Raw genomic sequence first — 25,572 nt, forward strand, 5'->3', positions numbered from 1 at the left:
TCATGGAAAGCAGGAATACAGAAAAAAAAAACCCGAGCAGTGCTGGTTTTCCCCTACCGCATTGGGCTTTCTGGTACTACAGTTCCCCATGTTTCTGGGCTGCAGAGGGGGAAAAGCACATGCCTCAGTCTCCTGGCCCCACCTCCAAGGCACAGTCCCCTGCCAGAACCCACAGACCTGCTTGCTCCAGCGGATGAAGGGGCTCAGACGCAGCTGAGGACATACAGTCCTGTCCGGTTCTCCTGAATTAGAAACACGTGGGCTGAAATAACCCCGACCCATAGCCCTACCTCCTCCGAAGCCCCTCCTGCTTCCGTGCTTACTTGTGCCCTCTGAGTGCAAGGGGAGGCGGCGATCTGGTGGATGCTGTCAGCCCGGATTTGCCGAGGCAGCCCATGTGACTCATGTTCCCCGCGGGCTCTGCAGTGAAGCACTCCCATCCCTTAGCCTTCAGAGCCGAATGACCCTGTGTGTTTCTTTCCATGTTCCCGAGGTCTAAAAGGGAGGAAGCTGCGTGCATCAGCCTCCTCTAATTTCTTTTTATGTCTGGGATGGGGCAGAGGGAAAGAAGAGCTTTCAGCATCCATCTGGGTGGCTCATCGGCCTCATGCAGCTGCAGAGAGAGAGTAGCTTCCATCCACCCCATTTGCAGGTAAGAGTTGAGTAGGAGTACCAGACCCTTTGCAGATGCTCAGCTCTGGATTGCTTCCTTTCTAAGAGTACTCCCAAGTGTGTGTTTACTAGAAGGAACCCCATGGTTTGTCAGTGTGCTCACATCCAAGAAACACCTCCAAACCACAGCAGGCTGCCTTTGCCTCATGCATGTCGGCATCCTTCCCCAGCATCCCTCCTGAAGAAATCCTTGTCTCCGCCTGTTCTTTTTCTAGCCAGCTTGGCTGAACCTTAGAGGAGCTTCCAACTTTGGAGAATTAGAGAATAGCAGAATAAGAGGTGGTGGCAGAGACTGGCAAGGAATCAAAAGAGAAAAGAGGAGAAACCCCAGCTCCTCAGTGCTTCAGCACCAGCTGGCTGGTGTCAAAGTGCCTTTTTCAGGCTCTGGTGCTGGCAAACCATGTCTCTGAGTTTATCTGTGTGCCATGTGGAGATGAGGTCCTGGATATTATTAAACAGCAGTCACAGTGACGCTGGCTCTGAGGACCACAGCTCTGGAGGGGCCATCATACCAGCTGGAACAAGGGGGCCAGAGAGCTTGCCTGGCACAGGCCAGATGCATCCAGTGTCAGTGGCACTCCCGAAATCCCAGCCTATCTTTGAGCTAAGAAAAGATTGTTCTGGTCTTGAGAAACCTCAAATGTACCTAGACAAGCCAGGGGAACAGGTGGTTAAACGTAAATTGCAATTCTGTGTTAAAAATCCAAAGGAAAGAAATCATTCGAGTTGCTTCCAGATATTGTAGAATCCCAGATTAATGATTCAAGAGCTCCTAATTATCGTTTCTGTGTATGAGAACAAACAACTAAGTGTTCAATAATTTTGGAAAGTGGTGTAATTAAATTCTGCAATGGCATTTTTACATCCTTTACAGACTGGAACTCATTGTGCTGGGATATCAGTGAGACCATAAGGGCAGAAGAGATGAAAAAGGGGTCAGTAACATAAAGAAGAGAGGAGAATGCAAAGCATTATATCAGGCAGGTAAGGGTGTGGGGGAAGCAGAAGGATATATACACCTCTGACAAATGGCATACAGCGTCATAACCACCATGAGTTTGACAAGGCTACCCTAGTACTTCTTTTTGCTTGAGGAAAGTATCATATACAAATATTTATGTATGTGGCAGAGGGGAAAAAAAATTAGAAGGTGCCTAGCTGGGTAAAGAAAAACAATCAGCTGTGAACAAGCACCCACAGGTTCAAATCCTAGTTTCAGCGTTGCAAGCCCTTAATATTTCTCTGTAGCTCATGACCAATATTAGCCGTCTGTCCCCTAATGTGAGTTATTATCACTTGCCTGTTTTGCAGATGAATTACCTGAGAAATCTAAGTCTTACTGTACCATGCTAGAAATAGAAGGTTTGGAGATGACAAATCTACATTGCAGTCACTGTCTTTTTCTGATGGAATACGTTAACATGTCTGCTTGGCTGGATTCTTGCTAGCCATTAACTACACACTGCTCAGTGAGCCAGGAAAGATGCCAGGAAACAAGCACACCAGTATAGCCTCACAAGAGGCTGTGTAAGCCACGTTGGGGCTCTGAGGATGGATCTAATTGCATCCATGTCCTGTGAGAAACGCGTGAAACCTCCCACGGTCACTATCAAGGTCCTGAGTAAGAGCTGCAAACCATCAAAGCCCTGTGAAGTAAATTTGGCTGCCTGCTACTGCTTTTGCTTTTAGGATTTTGGTGTTTGTTTCTTGGGTTAATGAGATCTGTTCCTTTAAGAATCCAGGGCACCTCTGGGAAAAGCATTTCCCTGGACCTGCAGAGCTGCTGTCTGGAAATAACTGATCTTTATGCAATGAACTTCGCTTGAAAACATTTCTTACCCTGACATTGTAACAGCAGTGTTTCTTTGGGGTCTGGTTGCCATAGGATGTTTTAGTGAGCTACCGAGTCTTTAAACAGCAGATCATTGGGTCAGTGTCCACAGCTTGGCTCTGGGAATTAAAAATTGCTCCCAGCTCTGTGAGTCTTACCAAGAGATGAGCCTCTGAGGGGTCTCCCTTCTAGCCTGGACTTCCTAGATACACAGGGAACACTGCAATGTTGGGCTTTGGGATTTCCAGATCTGAGCATTAGCACTCCTTTGCACATGCACTGTCAATATGCAGCAGGTACACACTTTCAACCCACCTCTTATCAAAAGCAGTGACACCAGGTGTCTGGAAATCCTAGGCAAATAAAGAGAGGCTTTAAAATCCATTTAGATGAGATGGGTGGATGAGCATCCGCTTTGGAGTATGACAGCCCCAGCTGTAAAAGCTCTTCTCCTTCCCACAGAGTTTCTTCGGCTTCACAGTAAATCTTCAATGTTGTGCTTTCATTCAAACCGAGAACCCAGTCACCCTTGCAAAGACAAGAAGCTTCCTCGTCTCCATCCAGCTCTGCTCGCCAATCTCCGTCAGGCGTAGCCCAAGCCATGAATAGATGCTGGGCCGTGGGATGTCCCTACCACAGTGGAGCTGAGGCAGGCAGGCAGGGCAGAAAGAGCTGGAAGCCTGGTTTGCCGTTTCCCTGAGATAATAGGAGGATTTACTCACCCACACAGGCAGGCTAACGACTCATGCTAAGGAGACCTGACTGCTGAATCAGAAGAGGATGGTAATGTGGAAGTTATCACATCAAGTAATTCATACAAATGACACAATTGGAGCTGCACAAATGTTTACATCTGCGGGTACAGACCTTCTCACTCCACGGCATAAACCTCCCACAAGTGGTAGGAGTTGAAAAGAAATGACTGAGGAGGGTCATAATTGTCCCTTCCCGTGTCTCTGGTTCCCACCATTGCTGGACTGACCACTGAGAAGAACCACCTCACGGTCCTTCTACTGTGGCAGTTCCTGCATGACAAAGAATAGGCAGAATGTGGCAGCATTGTTGCCACTCACCTTCCTCAGAAATATCTCTTATCACCTACTTGACGCAAAGCCGGATCTGTCCTAGTGGTTTCTGATTCTACTCGCTGTCTCTAAAACAGGCCCCAGTCACAAGCGCTACTGCAATGCAAACAGGACTTGTCTTAGAGATGATCTCTTGTAAATCTCTGCCTTTGCTGCTGCCCTTAGTCCTTAGAACCAGCTGTGTGTACCTCCAGCTTTCTTACTTGGGAATCTCTTCTGCTGACTGTACAGACTCCAGATGAAATTCCTTGCTATCCAAGGCACTCAGGATCACCTCGGCCAATATTTAGACTGATGTATGAAATCTGCCACTGTTAAGAGAGGATGATAAAGATGATCAGACCCTGGATTCATATAGGGTCTGGTCAACTTTAGCAAACAGCGTAACACAGCGGGAACAGATCTGTAAAAAAAAAACCAGCTGATACGGAAGACTCAATGTCCATGCTGCAAATGTCTGGGGGCTTACTTCAGACTAACCCTAGCCAAAAGCAAAGCTGAGTTCTCATAGTCCTCAGAGTACATTTGCTGAACCTTTGCAGGACCTTTCACTGAAATTGTTCATGTTCTCCTGATCCAAACTGAGGTGCTAATGCAGCTGCCCCCTAACTGTCCAGAAACCTGGACTCTCATCCTAACCCAGTTCCGATGGAGAAAAAGAGTGTCAAGATTTTGGTGGACATCCATTCCTAAAAGGAATTAAAGACAAGAAAGGTGTAGGCACCTTCACTGCAGTAGCAAGACAGTAAGAGGAAAACGAGATGTTAATTACGAAGGCTTTCTAGCCAGGATGACCCTCACTGGTGTCACAGCTGGAGGGGGGAGCTTTATCCCTCTGACAAGACCTACCTATGCCTCTCAGCATTACTCCCACCCCATCTCCTTCCTTCTCTTCCCCTTTCCCTGTTTGTGGGACCACGGTGGATGGAAGAGGCAACCATAGCAGCCAGGTTCTCGGGGCTCACCCTGGGCAGGTGGCGTCCGGGCACCCTGCTCTACAAGCACCCCTCGCAAGCTCCTCTGTGCCTTTCCCCTCCTGTCAGCTGCCATCCTCCCGACATCTCTTATGGGCTGGGGGCCTCCTCATAACCCACTTTCCCCGGATATGGCAGTCCCGCAACTTTTTGTTCCGCAACTCCCATTCCCGGGGGCGGTCGGGCCTGGCCCGTGAGGGAAGGGGCGCACAGGATAGGGGACAGCGCGGGGCCCATCAGCAGCTGCCCGCGCAGCCGGGCCCCGTCCGAGCCCAGCTCCGGGAGCCGCGCGTACCGCTACGCAGCCCACCCCCTCGCTTCGCGCCCCCGGGGCGGGGGCCGGGGGCCGGGGCCGGGGCGGCGGCTCCCGCGGGCGCCCGCGGGTCCGTCGGTCGACCCGGCCCGCCCCCTTGCTGCTCGTCCCGGCGGTGCTCCCGCCGCCGTCCCCCGCCGGCGCTCCCCGCCCCTCGCCCCTCGCCGTCGCCCCGCCTGGCGGATGGCCGGAGCGCGGGGCCGCTGCCTGCGGCGTCCGCTGCGGCGGCCGGGGCCGGGGGCCGGCACAGCCGGGCAGAGGCTCGCACAGCCGCGCGGGGCGCCCGTCGCCATGGCAGCGCTTGCTCCGGCGAGAGGTAAGATGGGTCCCTCCGGCCCCCGCCGCCGCCGCGATCGGCCCCCGCCGCCGTCGGCCCCCGCTCCGCTCCGCCGCCGCCACCGGCGGGCACGGCCGCGCCCCGGGGCGCCCGGCGGGGCTCCGCGGCCCCGGGCCCCCGCGCAGCGCAGCGCAGCGCAGCCCAGCCCCAGCCCAGCCCAGCCCCGGCCGCACCGCTCCGCTCCGCCGCCGCCGACCGAGGCGAGGAGCGGCCCGGCCCGGCGCCCCGCCGCCCTTTCTCCGCCCGCCGCGGGAGCCGCGGCCGTCCTCGTCCGTCAGGCGGGAGGGCCGTGGGGTGGCAAAAGGAGAGGGCGGCGGGGGTAGCCCCGCAGCGCGCCCCCGGGCCGGCCGGCCGCTCGCATCCCCCAGGACTTCGGGTTTCTCTGCTCTTCCTCGCAATTATTCTGGTTCGTCTTCCCCTCAGACCCCCTGCCCTTGCCTTTTCCCTCAATCACCAGCCTCAGGAGTGCATCCTCTCCCCGCTGGTGGTGGGATGGGCAGTGGGGGGAAAGCAGGGGGCTCTGGCTGGGGGGCAGAGCCAGGTAAGTATGGGTTTCCCCAGCCCGGCCAATCTGCATCAGCTCTGGAGCCCTCCCATCTCCAGGAGCGGGAGGACTGCAGCTCGGAGCAGAATTGGGCTCCAAAGCCAGCAGAGGCGGGAGGGTTCCTGCCTCATTCAGGGAACAGCGTGGGCCACCAGAACAAGCCGGGTGGGTAGGGTGGCAGAAGGAGATGCTGCAAGGAAATTTGTTCTCCTGGGATTATCAGGGCTGGCAAGCATCCTAACTGTCTCCAGAGGCCACAGGCCTAATTGCAAGAGTGATGGCACTGGAGGGGCAAAGATGAACCAGGTCAGAATGGAGACATCACAGATCCAGTCATGGCAAACTGCTCCCAGCAGGGAGGAAAGGAAGAAAAGCCTCAGGTGGTTAGAGTGAGGGTGAGAAAATACGGAGTAGAACCAAGGGGAGGGCTGGGAACTGAGCTGCTGGCTCAGACTGGGGGGACACCGATCCATCCACAGGAAAGTTACGTTTACACCTGCTCCGGTCAAAGCACGGAGCGAGCCTGTACCTTCCTGGAATATACTGTTTTGGCATCCCCTATAGATGAAGACAGAAGGTCTGAGCTGGTAGGACCAGGGGTCACTGACAAAGGTGAGTAGCCTCAAGACTAGATTAGCAGTCTGGCTGGCTGGGTTTGTAACCGTGGGGTGTCTGGACACCACAGCTGCTCTTAGCAGAGAGGCACTGGGTGGGTGAGGCGCGTAGCCAAAAGTCTTGTGCTTCACAGACCGCAGGATGGCAGGCTACTGCTGGAGCAGTGGCACATGCCCATGGATGGGAAGGGACAGGATAGGAGTGGCGGGTTACAATTCGGAGCACCAGCAGAGAAAACCTGAGGTCCAGAGACTGATGGAGCGGTGGGAGCGTATGGCATGAGCGAGGGATGTTGGAGTGGATGCTTGGGGAGGGCAGGACCTGAATGTCAGTGGGCAATGCAAATCTGGCCTTCACTTACGAAAAGGGAATTAGTAGTGCTTTGTGTGGGGAGCCTCAGACTGGAAGGGCAGCAATGGAAGGAGTTGTTGGGGGCCAGAGCCTGGCCTGAGGTATGCAGGAACTGGTACAAATCTGTCTCTCCTGCTCCATGAACGACACGGAGTGCTCTGCACAGCCTAAATCATGACAAGGTGTTTGTGTGGGCAAGGAGAGAGAGAGATCTGGGGAGACAGAATGATCTTAAATTACTTTTTCTCTTTTCTGTCTTCTACAGTGAACCTCATGGCCTGAATCTCCAAGGGAACCTTTGAAAAAGGACCTTCCCCTCCCCACCATCTCCTTACTGTTTGCTAGCTCTGCCCTGCACTGAGTAGGAAAGCTTGAAAGAGCAGGCTGCGCCCTGGAGGGCAGCAAAAAGGACAATATAGTGAGAGTGCCGTTAGGTCTTGGGCAGGGAATCCTCTGAATCTCATTCCTCACCCTTCACTCCCTGCTGACGGCTCTCTGACAGCCTCAGCAGGAACCTCTACCCAGCCACGAGTGTGGCATTTGGCAAGAGTGGGGTTAGCCACAGAGCCATCGTCCTGCCTCTCGTCTCCTCTGAAACTCTTGGCAAGCTCCTCATTCCTTGGGACGCTGGGCAGCAGGCTACTGCTGCTGCCAAGTTATTTGGAGTCGCCAGCAGTCCCTGTGTGCATGTGGCCTTCACCGATCCCAGCAGAAGGTGGTGCCTGAGAGAGAAGGTGCCTGCTGGGCACAAGAAGTAAGGAAAGCTTTTTTTTTTTTTTTGGAAAGAGTGGAGGAAGGGGAATGAAATAGATGGGGAGGAAAAAAAAAGGTGAGCCCAAGCAAGTGAGGGAAGAAGCACTGGTGAGTGTTCATGAGAAAGAAGGAGAGAGAAGGTGGAAGAAAGAAAAACAAAGAGAACGAGGGAAAAGACAGTTGGAAAAGTTTGAACAAGGTAAAGAAATATAAGCAAACAGAAGGGAAAGGGAGACAGAGTGGCTGACTGTTCCACACAGCCGCTGGTGGCAATGCCTTGAGGAATCCCCCGGCGTGCATGCGCCTTGCATCGTGGCAGCGGCAGTAGATGAGGAGGGACGTGGCTCCCACCCCCAGTGCAGAGCCCCACTCGCCCTCTTACAGAATCCCAGCAGCCTCACAGGTGTGGCAGCATGGGGGACTCTGAATCAGAGTCCACCTTGCACAACAACTCACTGTGGTGGCTGGCATGCGGGATGTTAGCCCTGTTGGCCAACTCTTGGATCATTCTCAGCATCACAGCCAAACAACAGAAACACAAGCCCCTGGAGCTGCTGCTGTGCTTCCTCGCTGGGACCCACATCCTCATGGCAGCGGTACCCCTCACCACCTACGCTGTGGTGCAGCTGCGGCGTGAGTCCTCTGACTATGACTGGAACGAAAGCATCTGCAAGGTCTTTGTCTCCACATACTACACCCTGGCGCTGGCCACCTGCTTCACGGTGGCCTCCCTCTCCTACCACCGGATGTGGATGGTGAGATGGCCAGTCAACTACCGGCTGAGCAACGCCAAGAAGCAGGCTCTGCATGCAGTGATGGGCATCTGGATGGTGTCCTTCATCCTCTCCACCCTGCCTTCCATCGGCTGGCACAACAACGGCGAGCGCTACTACGCCCGTGGCTGCCAGTTTATTGTCAGCAAGATCGGGCTGGGCTTTGGCGTCTGCTTTAGCCTCCTGCTGCTCGGAGGAATCGTCATGGGCTTGGTGTGTGTGGGTATCACTTTCTACCAGACCCTGTGGGCGCACAGAAGACGCCGGCGGTGCCGCCATCAGAGGGCAGAGGAAGCGTCATCCTGCTCTTCAGCGGCACACACCACCTTCAACGTGCCGGCCATCGTAGTGGAGGACGTGCGAGGCAAAAGGAGGTCTTCACTGGATGGCTCCGAGTCAGCCAAGACCTCCTTGCAGATGACCAACCTCATCAGCGCTATAGTCTTCCTGTACGACACACTCACTGGGGTGCCTATCTTGGTAAGCAGCAAGTTCTCCCTTTCCCTTCCGAGGCTGCAGTTAAACTAGGTGCCTGTTTCCCTCAAGTTTGAGAGAAGGAACTCTGCCTTCTCTCCACCAGCCACAGAGCTGCCGCATCTGAAGCTGTGTTGTTGCGAGGGCTGGGTTTAAAAAGATTGCAGTAATTCTCTAATCCTTTCAGCAGCACAGCTTTTTTCTCAAGACTGGGGAATACACACCACCCAGCTGAAGACACTGGGAAAGTTTTAAGCGTCCAAGAGGGGAGGAAATTTTCCTGCAGCCTTCAAGGGGGATCCATCTCTGTAAAAAAAAATGCTTTCCAGTTTGCTTCTGGAAAACTGATACACCAGCTTTAAGAGCTGTTGCAAGCTGTTTTCTTTTTCCTTCTGCTTGTACCATCATAGTCAGCATTCAGGTTTTAGCTGGCTGGTTGATCCTCTGCAAAACTGGAGATCTGGAGAGGTTCTTAAAGGGAACCTTTAAGAAAACAGAGGCTTAATCACAGCTTTTTATTATTGTTTTTCCCAGTGGCTATGTCCTTTGTTAACATTTATTTAGTTCCAGCTCATAATGAGCAAGGGGAAGAAGGGATGCTGACACCAGTTCTCATGCTAGAGATATAACAGCCCGATATACTGTCCAGCAAACTGGGGGCAACACCCCAGGAACAGTTTTCCAAAGGGGCACGGGGTAATTACTTGACGAATCCTTCCCAGACAGATTACGCTCTACTACAGAGCTGACCCCCATTATCTTTTCTCCCACGATCCCTTCTTCTGCCTTCTTTCTCGGCATTGTTTCTCTCTCTCTCACCTCGAAGGTTGTGAGCTTTTTTAGCCTGCGCTATGATACGGCCCCCACCTGGATGGTCCTGGCTGTGCTCTGGTGCTCCATGGTGCAGACCCTGCTGCTTCCATCGTTCATCTGGTCCTGTGAGCGCTACCGAGCAGATCTCCGCACCGTGTGGGAGCAGTGTGTGGCTATCATGTCTGAGGAAGACAGCGATGATGGTAAGCTCCTCACCACCCAATGCTCACCCTTCTTCCCTAACCACATCCCCATAAGACTAGAGAGGAAAGAGGGGCCTGCCTTGAGGAGGGGACCCAACAGCACTAGGAGTGGTGTCATGGTTGGCTAAGTGGGATTTGTGTTATAGCTTGGAATCAGCAACCATGAGAAAATTTATTCTGGAGAAGGCTCTGCTGCTCACTTGCTGCCTTAGGACTCAACAGCATCCTGGAAAAAATTAGTGCAACATCCTTCACAGCAGATTAAGATCTCTACAAGAGTAGAGAGGATGTGTACATCTGCCAAATCGCAATGAAAGTGACATGCTGGGCCTCAGCCCAACTCGCTGATCCAAAGGTCCAAGTTCTGGCAGTGAGCCATTTGAAAGTGAGACAGGAGAAGCAGGGCAGGCTGCAGGTGCTTGACCGCTGGTACAAGCAGAAAGATGGGGTCCTCCTTGTTTCGAGGCGAGCCCTGAGGGCTGCAAGTAGGGTGTGAGAAGGCTTGTAGTCTGCCTTGTAGTAGACAAGATGTTCGGATGGCCTCCTGCCCCGATAATGCTCCTCTTCTGTCTGAAAAGTGCTGACTGCTGTTCTCCACTTTGCCAACAGATGGTGTGTGTGACGATTATGGCGATGGCAGGATCTGCAAAGTGAGATTTGATGCGAACGGTGCTGCAGCCGTGAAGCGGGACTCCCGGGACATCAAGCTGCTACCCATGCACCACATGTTGCTGCCCCAGGACAAGGTCCACTACCTGCAGGTGAGACAAGAGCTAGCAGAGGCAGCCTCACAAGCTGCTTCTTCCTCTGTTGGTCTCCCACGCCTTTGTGTCCTTTCAACTCTTCTCTGAGAAAGCCTCAGCTACTCCCTTTCCGTTCTGTCTCTTCCCCAGTCTTCCATCGCCTGCCTCTTCCTCTGTTTTCCAGGTCCCTATTTCCCGGAGAATGTCACACGATGAGACTAACATCTTCTCTGCCCACCGCTCCACTCCATCCTTCCTACACAAATGGTCTTCATCTGACGACATCCGGATTCCCACCACCCGCAAGCCTGGAGGCCCCGGCTTCTTGCCTCCTCAGCTGCAGGACTACCAGCACCGCCGGCGGCTCCCAGAAGATGAGCTGACGACCCTGCGGCAGTTTCTGGAGGGGGGGCTGCTGCCCCGGGGCTCCAGCTCCAGCGCCTGCTTCTTCCGAGATGAGATCACGACATTCATCGACGAGACGCCGCAGCCCAGCCCAGCCTGCAGCCCACGGCACTCCCGCCTCCTGCTCGCGCCGCGCCGTGAACGCAGCCTCTCCCTCTGCAGCAGGGAGGAGAACGCTGAGCGGCCTCGGCGCTGCTCCCTGGCTGCCAACGAAGCCTGGCAGCTGCAGGATGGAGAGCAGGCACCGCTGGAAGGGACCCTTGAGGCTTGCGAGGCACAGACCTTCCAGGATCCCAAACTATGAGAGACAGCGTCAGAAACATTCAGTGCCATCACGATTTTTAAATAAAGTTTCAAGCGTTCCCTTTGTCCCAGGACCCAATCACTAACGCGCATTCTCATCTTTCTCGCCAGCAGGCAGGAAATGCGGCACCCCACACTGATGGGGGGGAAAAAGAAGTGGGACAGACAGACGTGCAGGAGGGAGCGCAATGGAGGGACGAACTGACAGACAAACAGCCTGTGCCTGCTCTCAGGTTACAAACACACCCTCCCCACCGCCACCACCACTGGGCACCCTCGCCAGCCCCGTCCCTTTGTGAACTCCACCCCCGCATCCGCTCTGCCCTGGGAGACAAGGCAGGCGCAGAATGGTATTAAAATCCTACATTTGGAGTGTCAACCGTGTGTCTGTTTTTAAAATAGTATATTAGTAATAATTTTGTTTCCATAGAAACAAAATGACTGGCTCAATGTTTAATGAAGCTTCACAGGCTTCTGGAAGGGAAATGCGCTACATGCGAGGCTCCTTTCCTCCCTTTCCGTCCCCTTTTCTTGTGAGCGCATCTGAAAGGCAGCAGATGCTTAGCACCTCAGAGATGGGAACCAAGCCCATAGAGAGGTTGTCATGGTAGACTGGGTGAGAAGTTGGTCTGTCCATTGCAGGGGAGACTTAGGCTGCCTACAGCCAAGTAGGAGCAGCCTCTGTGCTTTCTAGTATCACTCGGCAGAAGGTATTGCTTTGAGGCAACCCCAGTCTTGGAAAAAAAATAAACAGCTCTCCAAAAAAGACTGTGACCCAGAACATCTCATTCCACTGGTGCAAACTGTTGATTCAAACGGTGTAAGCTTTGTGTGAAAAATGATGGCCCAAATTTCTCACCCAAACCAGAAAGCTGACAGAGCCTTCCAGGGGGAAGGAGCCCACACACCGCTAGAGCAGTGAGGTCTGGAGTGGGCTCCTGCCCTGCACAAAACCCTTGTAGCAGTAGTGTGTGAGAGATGGACCTTCTCCTGCCTGCTGCTGGCTGCAGGTGCAGCCATGGGCAGGAGTCTGGCTGTGTCAGAGGGGCTGTGGGAGATCAGTAGCCCTTCACCTCTAAAGCGCTTCTCCACGTGGTGGGACTTGGTCTATGAATTGTCAAAGCGCCTGGTGTGGATTTTGATACATTGACCGTAACCTCTTAGGAGACGTCATGTCAGAGGGGTCTGGGTAAGCCGCACCAAAGGCGGGGTTAGTGCAGGGGACTGCCTGGCCAGGATGCAGGACTCCGCCAGAGCCCGAGGCGTGGGGCTCTCCTGGCAGCGCCGGGCCGGGTCGGGCCGGGCCGAGCGCCCTCGGAGCATCGGCAGGCGCAGCGCGACCCGCTCCCGGGGAGCGGTCGCGCAGCCCGGACGGCCATTCCCCGGCACCTGGACGCCGCACCGCCCGCCCAACCGCGGTCTGGGCCCGGCACCGCCCGCCGTCCCGCCTCCCTGGGTGTGCCCAGCCCGAGGCCCGCCAGCGCGGCCGCCCGCCCCGGACGCAGCCCCCCTCTCCTCCCGCTGCCGCGCGGCCATGGCGTCCCGGCTGCGCCTGTGCCTGCTGCTGCTGGCGGCCGCCGCGTGGGCCGGGCCGCCCGGGCCGGGCCGCCTGGTGCCCTACGACCTGCTGTACGCGGACGGGGTGCGCGCGTACTTCGCGCGGGACTGGGGGCGCGCGGCCGAGCTGCTGCAGCGCGCGCTCCAGAGCTACGCGGGGCTGCGCGCCGCGCGCCTCGCCTGCCGCGCCGCCTGCCGCCGGGAGGCGCCCTTCCTGGGCGCGCCGTGGGAGGGCGCCCTCCTCGGGCGGGTGCTGCAGCGCGCCGACTGCGTGCGGCACTGCCTGGGGAGCCGCCTCGGCGCCGCGCCCTCCGCCCACCGCGCCAGCCGCGACGTGCGCCGCGACTTCCAGCGGCGGGAGCCCTACAACTACCTGCAGGTCGCCTTCTTCCAGGTGGGACCCGGGCCCGCACCCGCGCCGGCGGCCACGGGGCTCCCCGCGGCGGGGCGGGGTGGGGCGGGACGGGGCGGGAGCCGACAGCCCCCGGCGGGCCGCTCCGGCGGAGAGCGCACGGGAGGCAGCGCGAGTGCGGGGAGAAGGGGCCCGCGGGGAGTGATGGGCCGCCGCCGTCCTTCCGCAGCTGAAGAGGCTGGACCAGGCCGTCTCCGCCGCGCACACCTTCTTCGTGGCCAATCCGCAGCACCTCCAGATGCGGGAGGACATCGAGAAGTACCGGCGCATGTCGGCGGTGAAGCCGGACAGCTTCCGCGACCTGGAGGCCACGCCGCACTGGGTGAGGGTCGGACGCCTCGACAGTTCTCCTCCCGTCCTGGGGGCCACTCGAGGTCCCCAGCTTGTTTGCATGTGAGGGCTTGAGGCAGGGCCCACTTACATAGACTTGTACAAGGGTTTGGGCTGGAAGGGACCTTTAAAGATGACCTACTCCAGGTCTAGCCCACAAGCAGGTTACTCCGAGCCCCGTCCAGACGGACCTTGCACACTTCCAAGGATGGGGCATCCGCATCTTCTCTGGATGACTTGCTCAAGTGTCTCACTACCCTCACCATAAAAAATGCCTTCCTTATCTCTACCTCCTCTCTATTTAAAACAATGCATTGCCCCTTGTTCTGCCACTACAGGCGTTGGTCAAAAGTCTCTGTCTCTCCCTCTCTCTCTCTCTCTCTCTCTGTGTCTTGTAAAGCCTCCTTTTCCATTCGAAAGGCCACCAGAAGGTCTGTTCAGGTGAAGACAAACCATTGCAAAAGTGATGCAGAGACTTTCTGGTGACAGGCAGGCTGCTGGGCCTTAAGGAAGCGTATTTGGCTCAAGTCCCAGAGATGTGCAGGAGATGTGCTGTCACTGCGTGGCGGGCTGTTCACGATCAGGCAGGCCCCTAGATGTCAGCACTACCCTGCCAGCCACTCAGGGCAGCCTGTGGTGTCACCCACACTGATGAGGGACCTGTATCTGTCCTTCACAGGAGGCATATGAGGCTGGGGTGCAGCACTACAATGCAGATGAGTACCTGCAGGCTGTGGCCAGGCTGGAGGAGTCACTTGAAGAGGCGTTGACAGCACTGGAAGAGTGCCGTGCCCTGTGTGAAGGGCCTTGGGAGGATGAGGTCGAGGAGGATGAGGAGGAGGATATGCAACCTGGCCTGTATGAAGCCATTGCAGGTAGTGTTAGAGGCACAGAGGGTTGAGAAAGAAGGCCATGCTCCCTTCACTGGACATGCCTCATGTCCCAGCCCTCCTCTCTGGAAAACTGTCAGCTACAGCCCTTCTCGCCTCTCTCTCTTGCAGCTCATTATATCCATGTTTTGAAGTGTAGACAGCAGTGCGTCCTTGAAATTGCCACAAAGCCGGGGCGGATTTCTGCCACAGAAGATTTCATACCCTCTCATCTTGATTTGCTGCAGTTTGCCTACAGTCAAGGTGAGCAGAGCCACAACTCAGCAGGTGATGCTGTGAGACCCCTAAACTTGCCCTTTGCCTCTGGCCCAGAGGGCAGCATGTCACGGAGGGAAGCAGCACACTGACTCGAGCTTTACCTCTCTCTCCCTGCTTCTACCTCCCACCTGTTCCCAGAACCTCTATTTTCTTGCCCAAGCCTGTGGCCACCTTGGGAGAAGTCCTGTGTGGACCGTTTCAGGCTTGTTGAGCAGCTTCTGTAACGTGTACCCTTCCTCCAGTGCTCTCCATTTCAAGTCCTTGCTCCAACTTTTTGCTGTTATTTTATACCCTTCTCTTCAGTTCGTGGCTCCAAACCAGGCCTCCACTTCCTATCTAGAGCATGCACCTGCATCTCATCTCAGCAGTGGTGTTCCTTTTGAGTCAGCCCTGCCAGCCCTCGCTGAACTGGTGGCTTGTCATGACACTGGTCATCCTGCCACTGTGTCACTTTCACACATCCTTCATCTCTTTTCTTGGATATCTCTGCTCTTTCCCACAGTGACCCATCTGTCTCTTTCCTCCTCTGTCAGACTTGGTAAAACTTGTGTCTCAAAGAAGCCGCCAGACCCCTCATCATGTCTATTGAGTGAGGGAGGTGGAACCATCTTTTTTTCAAATACATATTTTTTTCTCTATCTTCTTTGAACAAGTTCACAATAAGTGTTGAAAAGGGACTCATTCTTCACCTGGATCATACCCACCTGTACAAGTTGCTGTGTGACTTACTCTAGGTGGCCTACTCTAGCAGGGAGGTTGGACTAGATGATCTTTTGAGATCTCTTTCAATCGTTGAGATTCTGTGATTCCCTGTATTCTCTGTCCATTGTTGGGTGGAGGCCCAGCTACACAGGGACTGATGGGTGCAGGAGGGGTGAGGTCTCCTGCTGCTGGATCCTGGTCAGTGTGGGGTGCTGCTGCTGCCTGTACACGTTTGCTTCTAATGACAGGTCTTTTAGAGACATACCTGTTTGTTCTGTTCTGTCCCTTCCCAAGTTGGGAACCAGACGCTGGCTGCTGAATGTGCAGCTTCCTACTTGCTCTTCTATCCCACGGATGAGCCAATGATGGAGAGAATGAAACAGTATCGCGCAGAACTGGGAGAGGATGCAGCTGTCACAGCCAGAGAGGTAGTTACAGCCCTCAGGTCTGTACATTTTGGCCTTCCCCTGTCCCATATGACAGAATCACCATCCCAGACACAAAAAAGGGACAGCAGATGTTTGACAGCAGATGTGTGCCAAGCCTGGCACACAGAAGAACCTGGAGCCTGAGTTGATTTGTAGCCTGTACCAGGCAGGGTCCCTTCAGGACAGAACCAGGCTTTTGTAGTGCACAACGGTGTGTTGGGGAAGGTTTCTGCCCTGGGCAGGGAAGGTTTCTGCCCTAGGCAGGGATAGGTTCATCTTTTGTGGGGTGGTTGATTGACAGCCTTTTTGCTTCCTTAGAGCATTCAACAGTATGTGCAGAGATCTTTGATGGAGAAGAAGCTGATTTATTATGCAGTGGAGCATCTTGGAGGAACTTTTAACGACCCTGTAAGTAACAGTATCACCTTTATCTTCCTGCCCTGATTCCATCAAGTGGCCAAAATTCGCTTCAGTAGCACATGATCCAGAAAGGTTCACACGCTGATGACAAGGACCTCCAAGTTCTTATGAGCTGGATCTTTAAGGCCTTTCCACTGCTCCAGGACTGAAGTCAGTTTGAAGTTTCTACTGTGACCATGTGCATTAGCCCAGTCTTGTCTGTCATCAGAAGCAGGCCAGAACCATTGTTTTGATAGTTGCTGGAGAAGTGGGATGAAGAACGGGCTGTTTGACATAATCCAATGCAGAAGAAGTATTTTGTGTGCTGAACCATCTGCGTTTGTTCCTACAGGATCTTTGGACTCCAGATGAGCTGATTCCCGAAAACCTAAAGGAGAAACACAGGTAAGGTTGGCTAAATCACCTAAGACTGAAATAGAAGGGTTGAAAGGAGGGGATGGGGTTTGTGTGGCAGGGGTGGTACAAGGAACAATAATACCGACTGAGGAGTGAGCAGAATGGGAACAGGAGGGGTGTGAAGTGCTACCACAGGAGGGTTAGGCATAACTCTGTGTACTGACAGCCCTGGTCTCTGTCTTTTTTTTCCCTCGCTGTCAAGAGAGGATCAAGAGAAACAAAAGCAGGAAACTCTGGACGTGGAAGAGAGAGAGAAGAAGGGTGAGTAAGAGAGCTTGAAGAAGGACTTGGATTCAGTCAGACAGGCTTAGTCAGGCTACGTGCTGTCTTTTCTTCCGTGCTCAGACATTTGAATGCTAGTGTAGATGCAGACTGACTCGAATGGCTCAGCAAGTCTTATCACTGTTTCTTTTCTTCCTCTTTGATGCATGTGTAATCTTGCAAAATCTCACTGCGTACGTCTCTGGGATGGGAACTCAAAGAGCACTGTGGCTGCAGAAGCTGGGAGCAGTGGTGCCTGAAAACGTGACAAGCTTGTGGACATGCAGATCCCTGTTCAGTGTGACACCAAACTTCATTCAACTCCACCAGCCCAACTTCAGACAACATTTTTTCTGAAGGGGACAAGGAGAGAGGGGGGGAGATGGAAACTGGAAACAGACTATTCGGCTTGGGCAAGTCTTTCCCTGGAAAACACAAGTCCAGATGGTTTGTGGCTGAACTGTATGGGCTGCAGTGTAGAGCCCTGTGCTCTTGCTAGTCCTCTGTTCTTATGTGTGGACATGCAGTCTCTTGCTGGGCTCTGTCCTGGAGCCTTTCCTTAAAGCGACCCAAGGTGGTTCTCTGCTGTGACACATGGAAGAGCAGTTCATTCTGAGGGCCTGAGAGCCTTATCATTCCTGACCATCCAGAGGTCAGAGGTGGGTGAAAAAAATAGACAAAGATAGAAAGATCAAATCACCAACTAATATCCATTGCTTCTCTTTGGGGCTGAAGGAAGTCGAAAGATTCCCTGGTGATAATTCTGGGGTAAGATGTGTAATCAAAAGAGGTGTTTAGCTGCTGCTTTTCTCCAGGGCTTCACCCCAGTAGGCTGAACCCATTCTGCTGCTGTGATCCACAGTGCATGCAACTTTCCCCTTCTCCCTGCTGCTCTCCCAGCAAGCACCAAGTTTCTGCTGGTTCCTGAAGCACTCGCTGTAGGCCAGTTGCCCCAGCTGATGCTCTGGTTCCCCTGAAGCATGTGAGGGTTGCAAGTGGCCCAGCTCTGCAAGGAATGGGCTCTTCTGGGGAGCAGTCCTGTCTTAGAGAATGTATAGTGTCTCTCCATTTCCTTGTCCAGGCTGGGGATTGGCTTCTGAGGGCTTCTCGTCCAAAGCTTGCTCATGCCTATCTGTACTTGCTTCTCAACAGGTCCTTTGCCTTTTGAGGGTATTGCTGTTACAATGGATTCTCACCAGATGAATGGAACCCAGAGGGTTGTGTTCGACAAAGTGCTGACAGAGTCTGAGTGTAAGGACCTTCTCCGGCTGACAAAGGTGAGGCCTGGGTCTTGTAGGAGCTCCTGTGTGTGTACTTTCCCCCTCAGTAGGCAGGGTTGTAGTGTTTCCATGGAGGAGAGGTGGCAGCCTAATGCGTGTCATCTGCACTCTCCTGTTCCAGGCAGCAGGGGAAGCAGGAGATGGCTTCCGGACAAGACGGTCACCTCACACCCCACATGAGAGGTTCGAAGGGTTAACTGTTCTGAAGGCAGCGCAGGTAAGTGACTCTGTGAGTCTGGCACCTTCTTGATTGTCCAATAACAGTGTTTGCCTCCCTGTCAGGTGCATTCTGGAGAGAGGGTCATGGATGTATTATCCTGCTCACAAGCAGGCGTGTCATCTCTTCGGACCCTTTTCCTTCATGATCATGTTTAGACATGTTGTGCATGGAGGGCTTGACAAGTGCTTTCTCCCTTTTGAAGCAGGATTTCGGGATCGTTGCTTGTCCTAGTGTGGTAGTCTTAGAGACATCCTTAGCCTACAGTGGCAGAATAACTTAAGGTGGAAAGAGCCTCTGGAGGTCTCTAGTCCAACCCCCTGCTTGCAGCATGGCTAATTCCAACGCTACATGAGATCCTTGAAGGCTTTGCGCAGGCAAGTCCAGTGGACAGCTTCAAGGGTGCAGATTCCCCAGCTTCTCTGGGCACTTGTTTCAATGCTGGATTGCTCTCGGGAGGATGAACTTTTTTTGTTCTATCTAGCCAAAATTTCCCATGCTGCATCTTTTGCCTGTTGTCTTATGTATCCCTCTGAGAAGAGAGTATCTCCATCTTCCTTTTAACTCCCTTTTAGGTGGCTGGAGACTAGTTAGATCCTCCTCCTCTGGCCTTCTCTAGACTGAAGAAATACAGCTCTTAACAGCCTCTTTTGTTTGTTTGATTTTTCCCTAAATCATATGCTCCAACACCCCTGCCATTTTAAGACCCTTCACTAAAGACTCGCTTAAGTTTGCTAGTGCCCCGGGGGACCCAGGATATTGCCACATTCCAGATGTTATACAGGTGTAGTCGTGACTTTTATTTACATGAGAAAACATGTTATTTTCTTACATGTGTGACCCCAGGACTACTTCTGCACACAGATGTCTTCTTCTGTACTGTATACGTGTATCATTTCTTAGTGAGTGTCTTTGTAAGTGTTCTAACAGGTTTGTTTTCCACTTGTAGCTGGCCCAGAATGGGGACGTGGACTGGAGAGATGCCAAATTGCTTCTGCAGGCCAGTGAGAAAGCCCGGAAAATCATAGAGTCCTATTTTACTCCTGGGAAGACGCTGCACTTCTCATTCACACACCTCGTGTGCCGCACAGCTGCACACGGTAACGGATCTTTCACCCGCTTCATCCCTGTCTCCTGGAGAGCCTCCTGAGCCCTGGCTGTGTGCTCTCAGCAGCCTCCCTTCTCTTTAATCTCCCCACACCCTTTTCTCTCTGCTTTATTCTTTCTTGAAACTGAAAATGCCCATATTCTTTGTTGTAACTTCCCTTTTCAGAGGAACAGGAAGGTCGGATGGATCTTAGTCATCCTGTCCATGCTGATAATTGTCTCTTGGATCCCGAGGGGCAGGAGTGCTGGAGAGAACCACCTGCCTACGTGTACAGAGACTACAGGTAAGAGAAGAGGGGACCTGCATTAGATCATATGGAGATCAGAACATTTCCCTGCCCCCATCAGAGCGTGAGCTCAGCTTAGGAGAAACCAGGTGATGGCTTCTATTGGCTCAGAGCCAACCAACATCTTAGCATCAGGCAGAAAGCTGCACCAGTGACTTCAGAACAAGGTGTGAAACACCTTCCCCACAGAAGCTGAGAGGCTGCACTAGGCTAGAACCATGGTATCAAATTTTCCAGTGAGTCAACCACCATACTACAGTTCCCTGCCAGCCCTCGTGACAATCTGTTTCTTCTAATGAAGTTCTTTCATAGTCTACCATGTGTTATGGGAGAGGGAGAACCAAGCGCCTGTGGTTTCCTTTGTGTGAGCAGTCAAAGTGCTTTGGTGACTATTCTCTCTTCATCTCTCTCAAGATTCACTGCCAATACTTTGTGTTGGGTTTTTCCATTTCAAGTGAGAGTTTTTTTTTCCTGCCTGTGGCAGGTTTTGTTACTCCTCTGTGAAAGAAGCTGAAATGTGTTTTAAAGATGGTGACATCTGTTGTGCATTGCAGCCGAATGAGGTCACTTCACTACAGTTGATTCCTCTGATTTACCATCTCATCCCTGGGCACTGAGAAATCTTATTTGCCTGTTCTTTGAGCCAGTAGCTCAAGAGGAGCAACCTGTGGTAAGGATGTGGGACTTGGAGGGAATTTCAGTAACACTAAGTCAATTTCCCATCTGATACAGACGTTGGCTTGGTATAGTCAGATTGTAAAGTTACTGGATTCTGCTGTGTAACTGGTTAGATCTCTGTACCTCCTGTGGGAAAACTGTCCTCTTGCCTCACTCCTCCCTGAGTCATGGGCTTCTCTGACTTCTACTGGAATATATATTAAAATACCTTTCTTGGGGTCGATGCCAGTGAGCTATTTCCAAGAGTATTCCTGTCCTTTTGCAAAGTTAATTGTGACTCACCAACCAACTCACAAGGGCTGAGCTCCTCCAGTGGCTTTTTGAAAGAGGTCCCTGTGTGTTCCAGACTTCCTGGATCTCTTCTGTGTATTTGTTCTATGGACATTAACGACACTATTGAACAGGATTGGGACCAGATGCCCGAGAGTCCCAGTGGTCCTCCTCTAGGCAAACAGCATTCTTTTCACTTCCAGTGATGCAGTAGTCTGTGTGTGCTGTTTGTGCACTCTTCTTCACCTTCTCTTTGCTCATTAGTCATTTCTCTAGTTCTGTAGAGAAACTAGTTTCTCTAGTTCTCCCTGCTTCTACTAGAGTCCAAACTGCTGAGTTTGAGCACGTTCACTTTCCCTGGGAAAGCAACTGTTTTGCCAAAGATGGTGTGCTAGCTGGGTCTGCTTCTAGTACCCCTGGTGACATTTGAAGACCGTTTCCCGTTTACCTCCTATCTTTTGATTATCTTTCTTCTAGCAAAGGAGTCTAAAGCCTTGCAGGCTGCTGAGGTCAGACCAACAGGCCTGTTTGTGCTTCAGCCATTACCCCTGCCCTCCTGCCCCTTCATGGTGTGAGAGCTATCATAGAATGGTAGGGTTGGAAGGGACCTTTAGATATGATCTAGTCCAACCACCCCTGCAGAAGCAGGTTCACCTAGATCAGGTTGAACAGGAACGTGTCCAGGCGGGTCTTGAAGACCTCCAAGGAAGGAGACTCCACAACCCCTCTGGGCAGCCTGTGCCAGGACTCCCTCACCTGAACATGTGTTTAAATGGAACTTTTTGTGTTTGAGCTTCATCCCATTACCCCTTGTCCTGTTGCTAGCTACTATAGAAAAAAGGGACTCACCATCTAGATATTTGTAGATATTAATGAGATCCCCTTGCTATCCTTGCCTTTCTGCGGTCATACTACCACACGCGCTTCATAGTCTTATTTATTAAGACTCAGAGGAGCTGTAACTTCCTGGATTTCAGGGTTGATAAGACCCTCACTGTCCTTATGTCCTTAACATTTCACTTCAGCAGCCACAGTGTTGATTCCTATTACGTTCTCACAGTCCCATTAATGAGCCTCTCTTGTTCCTCTGGTGTTTTTTATCAGCTTAATTGAATACCAAGAGAAACTTGTGTAGTTTGTGGTCCATTCTTTTACATAGTTGCCTGTGGTCTCACCTGCACTGCACAGTGGTCTCACCAAGTCTTTTTTTTTTTTTCTAATAGTAGTAATTTCTTCCTTTCTGCATGCACCAATCCTCTTTTTGACCGTTCTTGAGTTACCATGGAATCCCTCAACTCTTAGGACCTGGCTTTCTTTGCTGGCCAGTCTCCTTTTCTAGGCTTTGGATTATTCCCAATCTTAAAACCTTGTGCCAGGTGAGAACCAAGGTCCGTCTTGCCTAGGGCATTGTCACAAGGGTGCCACAGGTGCCTGCTGCAGAGGAGTAAAACCCAAACAAGACAAGACCGGTGCAGAGAGCTAACTGCCTTGGCTTACTCTCCTGTGTCATGCGGCTCAGGGGCTGCCCTGAGCCAGGCACTCCTGCATTTCATACCTCAAATGGAGTCTCCTGTTAAATGGTCTACTCTGTCTTTGAATTTGTGGTATCCACAGCCTCCTGTGACAAGGAGTGTGGAGAGGAATGAGCTTTATCATCCATGTGTCCTCTTCCTTTCTATCCCCAGCGGCATTCTCTACCTCAACGATGACTTCCAAGGTGGGGGCCTTTTCTTCACTGAAATGGACACCGTGACTGTCACAGTAAGTCAGACTGGCCAAAAGGAGGAGGAAGGACTGAGGGTGAGACTTAGTCTGGGTGAGAGGAAACTAGTTGGTTATCCGATCTCAGCACTGCAGAAACAGTCTCATGCTGGTGCCATGGCAGATTCAAACAGGAGCACCTAAAGGCAAATTGAGGCAAATCTCAGACACAGGAGAGATTAACTCCTTCCTAGCTCAGATGTTCCAAGCCCTCCCAGTCTGTGGAAGCCTGCAACCTGTGTTGCCTCATTGATTCTCTCTGTCGCTCCCCTTGTTCTTAGACTGGCAGTGGACGTCTAGCAGCTCTCTGCTGTTCCACCTTCCCAGAAGCAGTGTGACCTTTGTCGAACTACTGTGTGCCCCAGAGCAGGGGGCTGCTGGCTTCATTGTCTCTTCTCTCTCTCGTGGCAGGCCGAAGTGCATCCTAAGTGTGGGAGGCTGGTAGCCTTCAGCTCTGGCAAGGAGAATCCCCATGGCGTGTGGGCAGTGAGACGTGGAAGGCGCTGTGCCATTGCTCTCTGGTACACACACTCGCAGGAGCATGCTGAGCAGGTGAGGGACCACTCTGCAGAAACAGATACGAGTACCTCCAAACCTCCAAGCTAGATCAAATCCCCCTTGAGGAGAGGCATGTGGGCTTTCCCGTGGGGCAGGGCCTAGTGCTGCAGGTAGGAGCTGCCCTCTGCCAAGATAACCGGCAGAGGAGCCAGCCTGTGGTGGGTCCTGCAAGACAGATCAGACTCGGTATGGGGGGCATTTGGATGAATGTGGGAAAGATGATACTTGTCAGCCCCTGTGAGCAGAGCAGCAAGCCTAGCAGGAGGGGTTCACATCATCTTTGTCTCCATGGCTGCAGGAACGAGTGAAGGCAGAGGAGCTGATGGAGCAGGACCGGCCTGATGGAGGAGAACTTCAGGGGGCTGATGGCAGTGGCAGATCCTCCTCTGAGCCTCCCATTCCCACCAGCAGAGCCAGGCCCACAAGCCGGAGACACAAGCCTGGCTCAGACAGGACTGAGGACAGGACCCCCAAGGGGCTGCGGGTCAGAGATGAGTTCTGAGTACGGGTGGCCCCAGCGGCAGGACTGGCACACACCATGGCCTGGCAGGTCGCGGTAGCACTGGGACTTCAGAGGCCTGGAGCAGTGTATTAGCATGCTAGAGCTGTAGCAATGGGGAGGGATACAACTTTCTTCTCTGTGGCATCCCAGCAGCTGAAAAATGGGAGCAAGGACAGAGCATTCAAGTCAGTGACACCAGAAACTTTCTTCACTGCCTCACCAACATGTTTCTGTCATTCGGAAGTAAGAAGATAGGGTGTCCTCACCCTCTTCACTTCTTGGTCATCCAGAGAGAAATCTGAGAGGGGGGGAGGAGCCTGGGGTCTTCTGTTAAGGGCTTTCTCACATTCAAGAACTCAGAGGAGATTCTGAGTTTCCGAGGCATCTACATACTCCTGAAACTCACAGTTGGTCTGAGGGAGGGAAGGTGAGGGACTGAACATGTGGAATAAAAGCAAAATGCTGGACATGGATGTCGGTGGGAGCTTGAATCTGTACAGCAGGAGGGAGACGCACACTCGCTGCTCATGGAAGTTTAATTAACAAATGGTGGAAATAGCTTGAGCCCTCTGTGAGAGAAGGCAAAGTATTTGCCCAGATGCCAGCTACTTCTAATGAGGGAGGGCTATGAGAGCTCTGCCATGTCTAACCCCTGGAAAGAGTGGGGAGTGCCTTTAAGAGAAAGCACGGCATGCTCACATTTCCCTGCAGCAAGGCTCCCACTCCCTGTGCCAAATTGCCCCTGAAAACAGAAGGGATGTGTTGTTTATCGTTTTCCACCCTGATCCATAGACAATCCGCTGTCGTTGCCCAGCGGATTAGTGTCCCGAGATGGGATTATATTGTAGCCAAGCAGGAATTGAATGGGGTGGATATGGAGTATCAAAAAGAGCAGTGACCCTTTTCCTGGGAAACCATTAGAGGCAGAGATCAGACTGTAGATGTACTTGGGCCTGGATGAAAAATGTGTATGGAGACCCCAGCTATACAGTTCATCTGGAAGAAATCTGGGGCCTGGTCCAGTGGTGTGAGAGGTGGGTGGGTGATCTCCTCGTCACTGTTGGCACAGGGCCCTGGAAAGGGAATTCTTTCCTCAGGCTGAATCCTGGCACTTCGAGCTTAGGAAACCTGTATGAGCAACCCTTTCTGCCTCCCATCTGCCCCAGAGGTCAGAGGGGAAAGGCATTTTTCTGTGTGCGTTTGGGATTCCCTCTCCCTGGCAGGAGGCCGGCCACATCCTAGTGCTCGCACACCAGGCCCGGTCGTTTCTGTGGGGTGCTGGATGGACCCTGCTCGACAAAGCCTCGTTGCGGGGTGAGGGGCCAGCATCCACGTCTCTGGCTTGCTTTGCTCAAAGGTGGCTTGGGTGATTAGACTGATGGCCTCCTGACGTCAGATGAGATCCGTTAAAAGGTATTTATCTCAGGCTTGGGCCAAAGCCGCGGGAGATATTAAAGGAGATTGAGGCCAAGATAATCCCCTCGCAGCATCCCACTAAAGTGGCTGCCAAAAGGCATGCCACCAAATCTTTTGCCACCCCTGGCCCCTATGCCCAGTTCAGTTTTCCCCAGGCAGAGCCCGATGTGCTGCCCATAGAGGGTGTCACTGCCCTGCTGTTGCTTTTCCCTCGGCAGGGCCGCTGTGGTGGCACCATCCTTCTCCTCGCCCTGCCCAGGATACGAGTCGCACGCTGTCTGCAGGAAAATAGGGATTGCTGGAGACTGTGTGGTGCAAGAAGCCTTGCTCCAGCGGCTGATAATCCTGGCCTGTGCTGGCTAATCTTCACTTTATTAGTTTGTTGCTGATATAAACAGAGGGAGTCAAATCTGCCTGTGATGGTTTCTTTCCGTTCAGGAGCAGCGTGCTACTCTCTCTTTTCACCCCTCCCCATCCACCTGCTTTGCATTACGTCCCAATCCGATTTCCCCAAGTCTCTGGTGTCTGATTTAATTTGCCTGACGCTGCTCCTGGAATCAGCCCTCCCCCAACCCCTCCTGTCCACAGCCTTCTCAGTCCTGGGAGAGGCTGAGGACCAGAGAGGGAGCAAGGGACTCGCTGGGTGGACGGGC

The 25,572-nt window shown here is 53.1% G+C and overlaps 2 protein-coding genes across 3 annotated transcripts; both read left to right on the forward strand.

Annotated features, from left to right (window-relative positions):
* The first annotated feature begins 5,103 nt into the window (after window positions 1-5,103).
* GPR162 (G protein-coupled receptor 162) lies at window positions 5,104-11,556 on the forward strand. Of its 2 annotated transcripts, none has more exons than XM_061988772.1 (5): window positions 5,104-5,191; window positions 6,988-8,728; window positions 9,549-9,738; window positions 10,348-10,499; window positions 10,666-11,556. In XM_061988772.1, the coding sequence occupies exons 2-5, from the start codon at window positions 7,889-7,891 to the stop codon at window positions 11,188-11,190; spliced, it is 1,707 nt and encodes a 568-aa protein (XP_061844756.1). In that variant the 5' UTR covers window positions 5,104-5,191; window positions 6,988-7,888; the 3' UTR covers window positions 11,191-11,556. The 2 variants fall into 2 exon arrangements, with proteins under 2 accessions (XP_061844756.1, XP_061844755.1); XM_061988771.1 differs by lacking the exon at window positions 5,104-5,191 and adding an exon at window positions 6,286-6,368.
* A 1,167-nt stretch (window positions 11,557-12,723) lies between these two features.
* P3H3 (prolyl 3-hydroxylase 3) lies at window positions 12,724-23,976 on the forward strand. Its single transcript, XM_062006099.1, has 15 exons — window positions 12,724-13,140; window positions 13,328-13,480; window positions 14,168-14,363; window positions 14,490-14,621; window positions 15,633-15,766; window positions 16,085-16,174; window positions 16,518-16,570; window positions 16,785-16,843; window positions 17,996-18,120; window positions 18,245-18,340; window positions 19,290-19,440; window positions 19,614-19,731; window positions 22,368-22,443; window positions 22,855-22,995; window positions 23,300-23,976. The coding sequence occupies exons 1-15, from the start codon at window positions 12,724-12,726 to the stop codon at window positions 23,501-23,503; spliced, it is 2,145 nt and encodes a 714-aa protein (XP_061862083.1). The 3' UTR covers window positions 23,504-23,976.
* The last annotated feature ends 1,596 nt before the right edge of the window (window positions 23,977-25,572 follow it).

This window comes from Colius striatus, chromosome 1 (genome assembly GCF_028858725.1).
Source record: "Colius striatus isolate bColStr4 chromosome 1, bColStr4.1.hap1, whole genome shotgun sequence".
NCBI lineage: Eukaryota > Metazoa > Chordata > Aves > Coliiformes > Coliidae > Colius > Colius striatus.

Bases quoted from the DNA above. Each gene is read 5' to 3' on its own strand.
- GPR162 (XM_061988772.1), top strand. From the start codon at position 7,889: ATGGGGGACTCTGAATCAGAGTCCACCTTGCACAACAACTCACTGTGG. The intron at 8,729-9,548 runs GTAAGCAGCAAG...CTCACCTCGAAG, and splicing joins TCACTGGGGTGCCTATCTTG to GTTGTGAGCTTTTTTAGCCT. The intron at 9,739-10,347 runs GTAAGCTCCTCA...CTTTGCCAACAG, and splicing joins TGAGGAAGACAGCGATGATG to ATGGTGTGTGTGACGATTAT.
- P3H3 (XM_062006099.1), top strand. From the start codon at position 12,724: ATGGCGTCCCGGCTGCGCCTGTGCCTGCTGCTGCTGGCGGCCGCCGCG. The intron at 13,141-13,327 runs GTGGGACCCGGG...GTCCTTCCGCAG, and splicing joins TGCAGGTCGCCTTCTTCCAG to CTGAAGAGGCTGGACCAGGC. The intron at 22,444-22,854 runs GTAAGTCAGACT...CTCTCGTGGCAG, and splicing joins TGGACACCGTGACTGTCACA to GCCGAAGTGCATCCTAAGTG.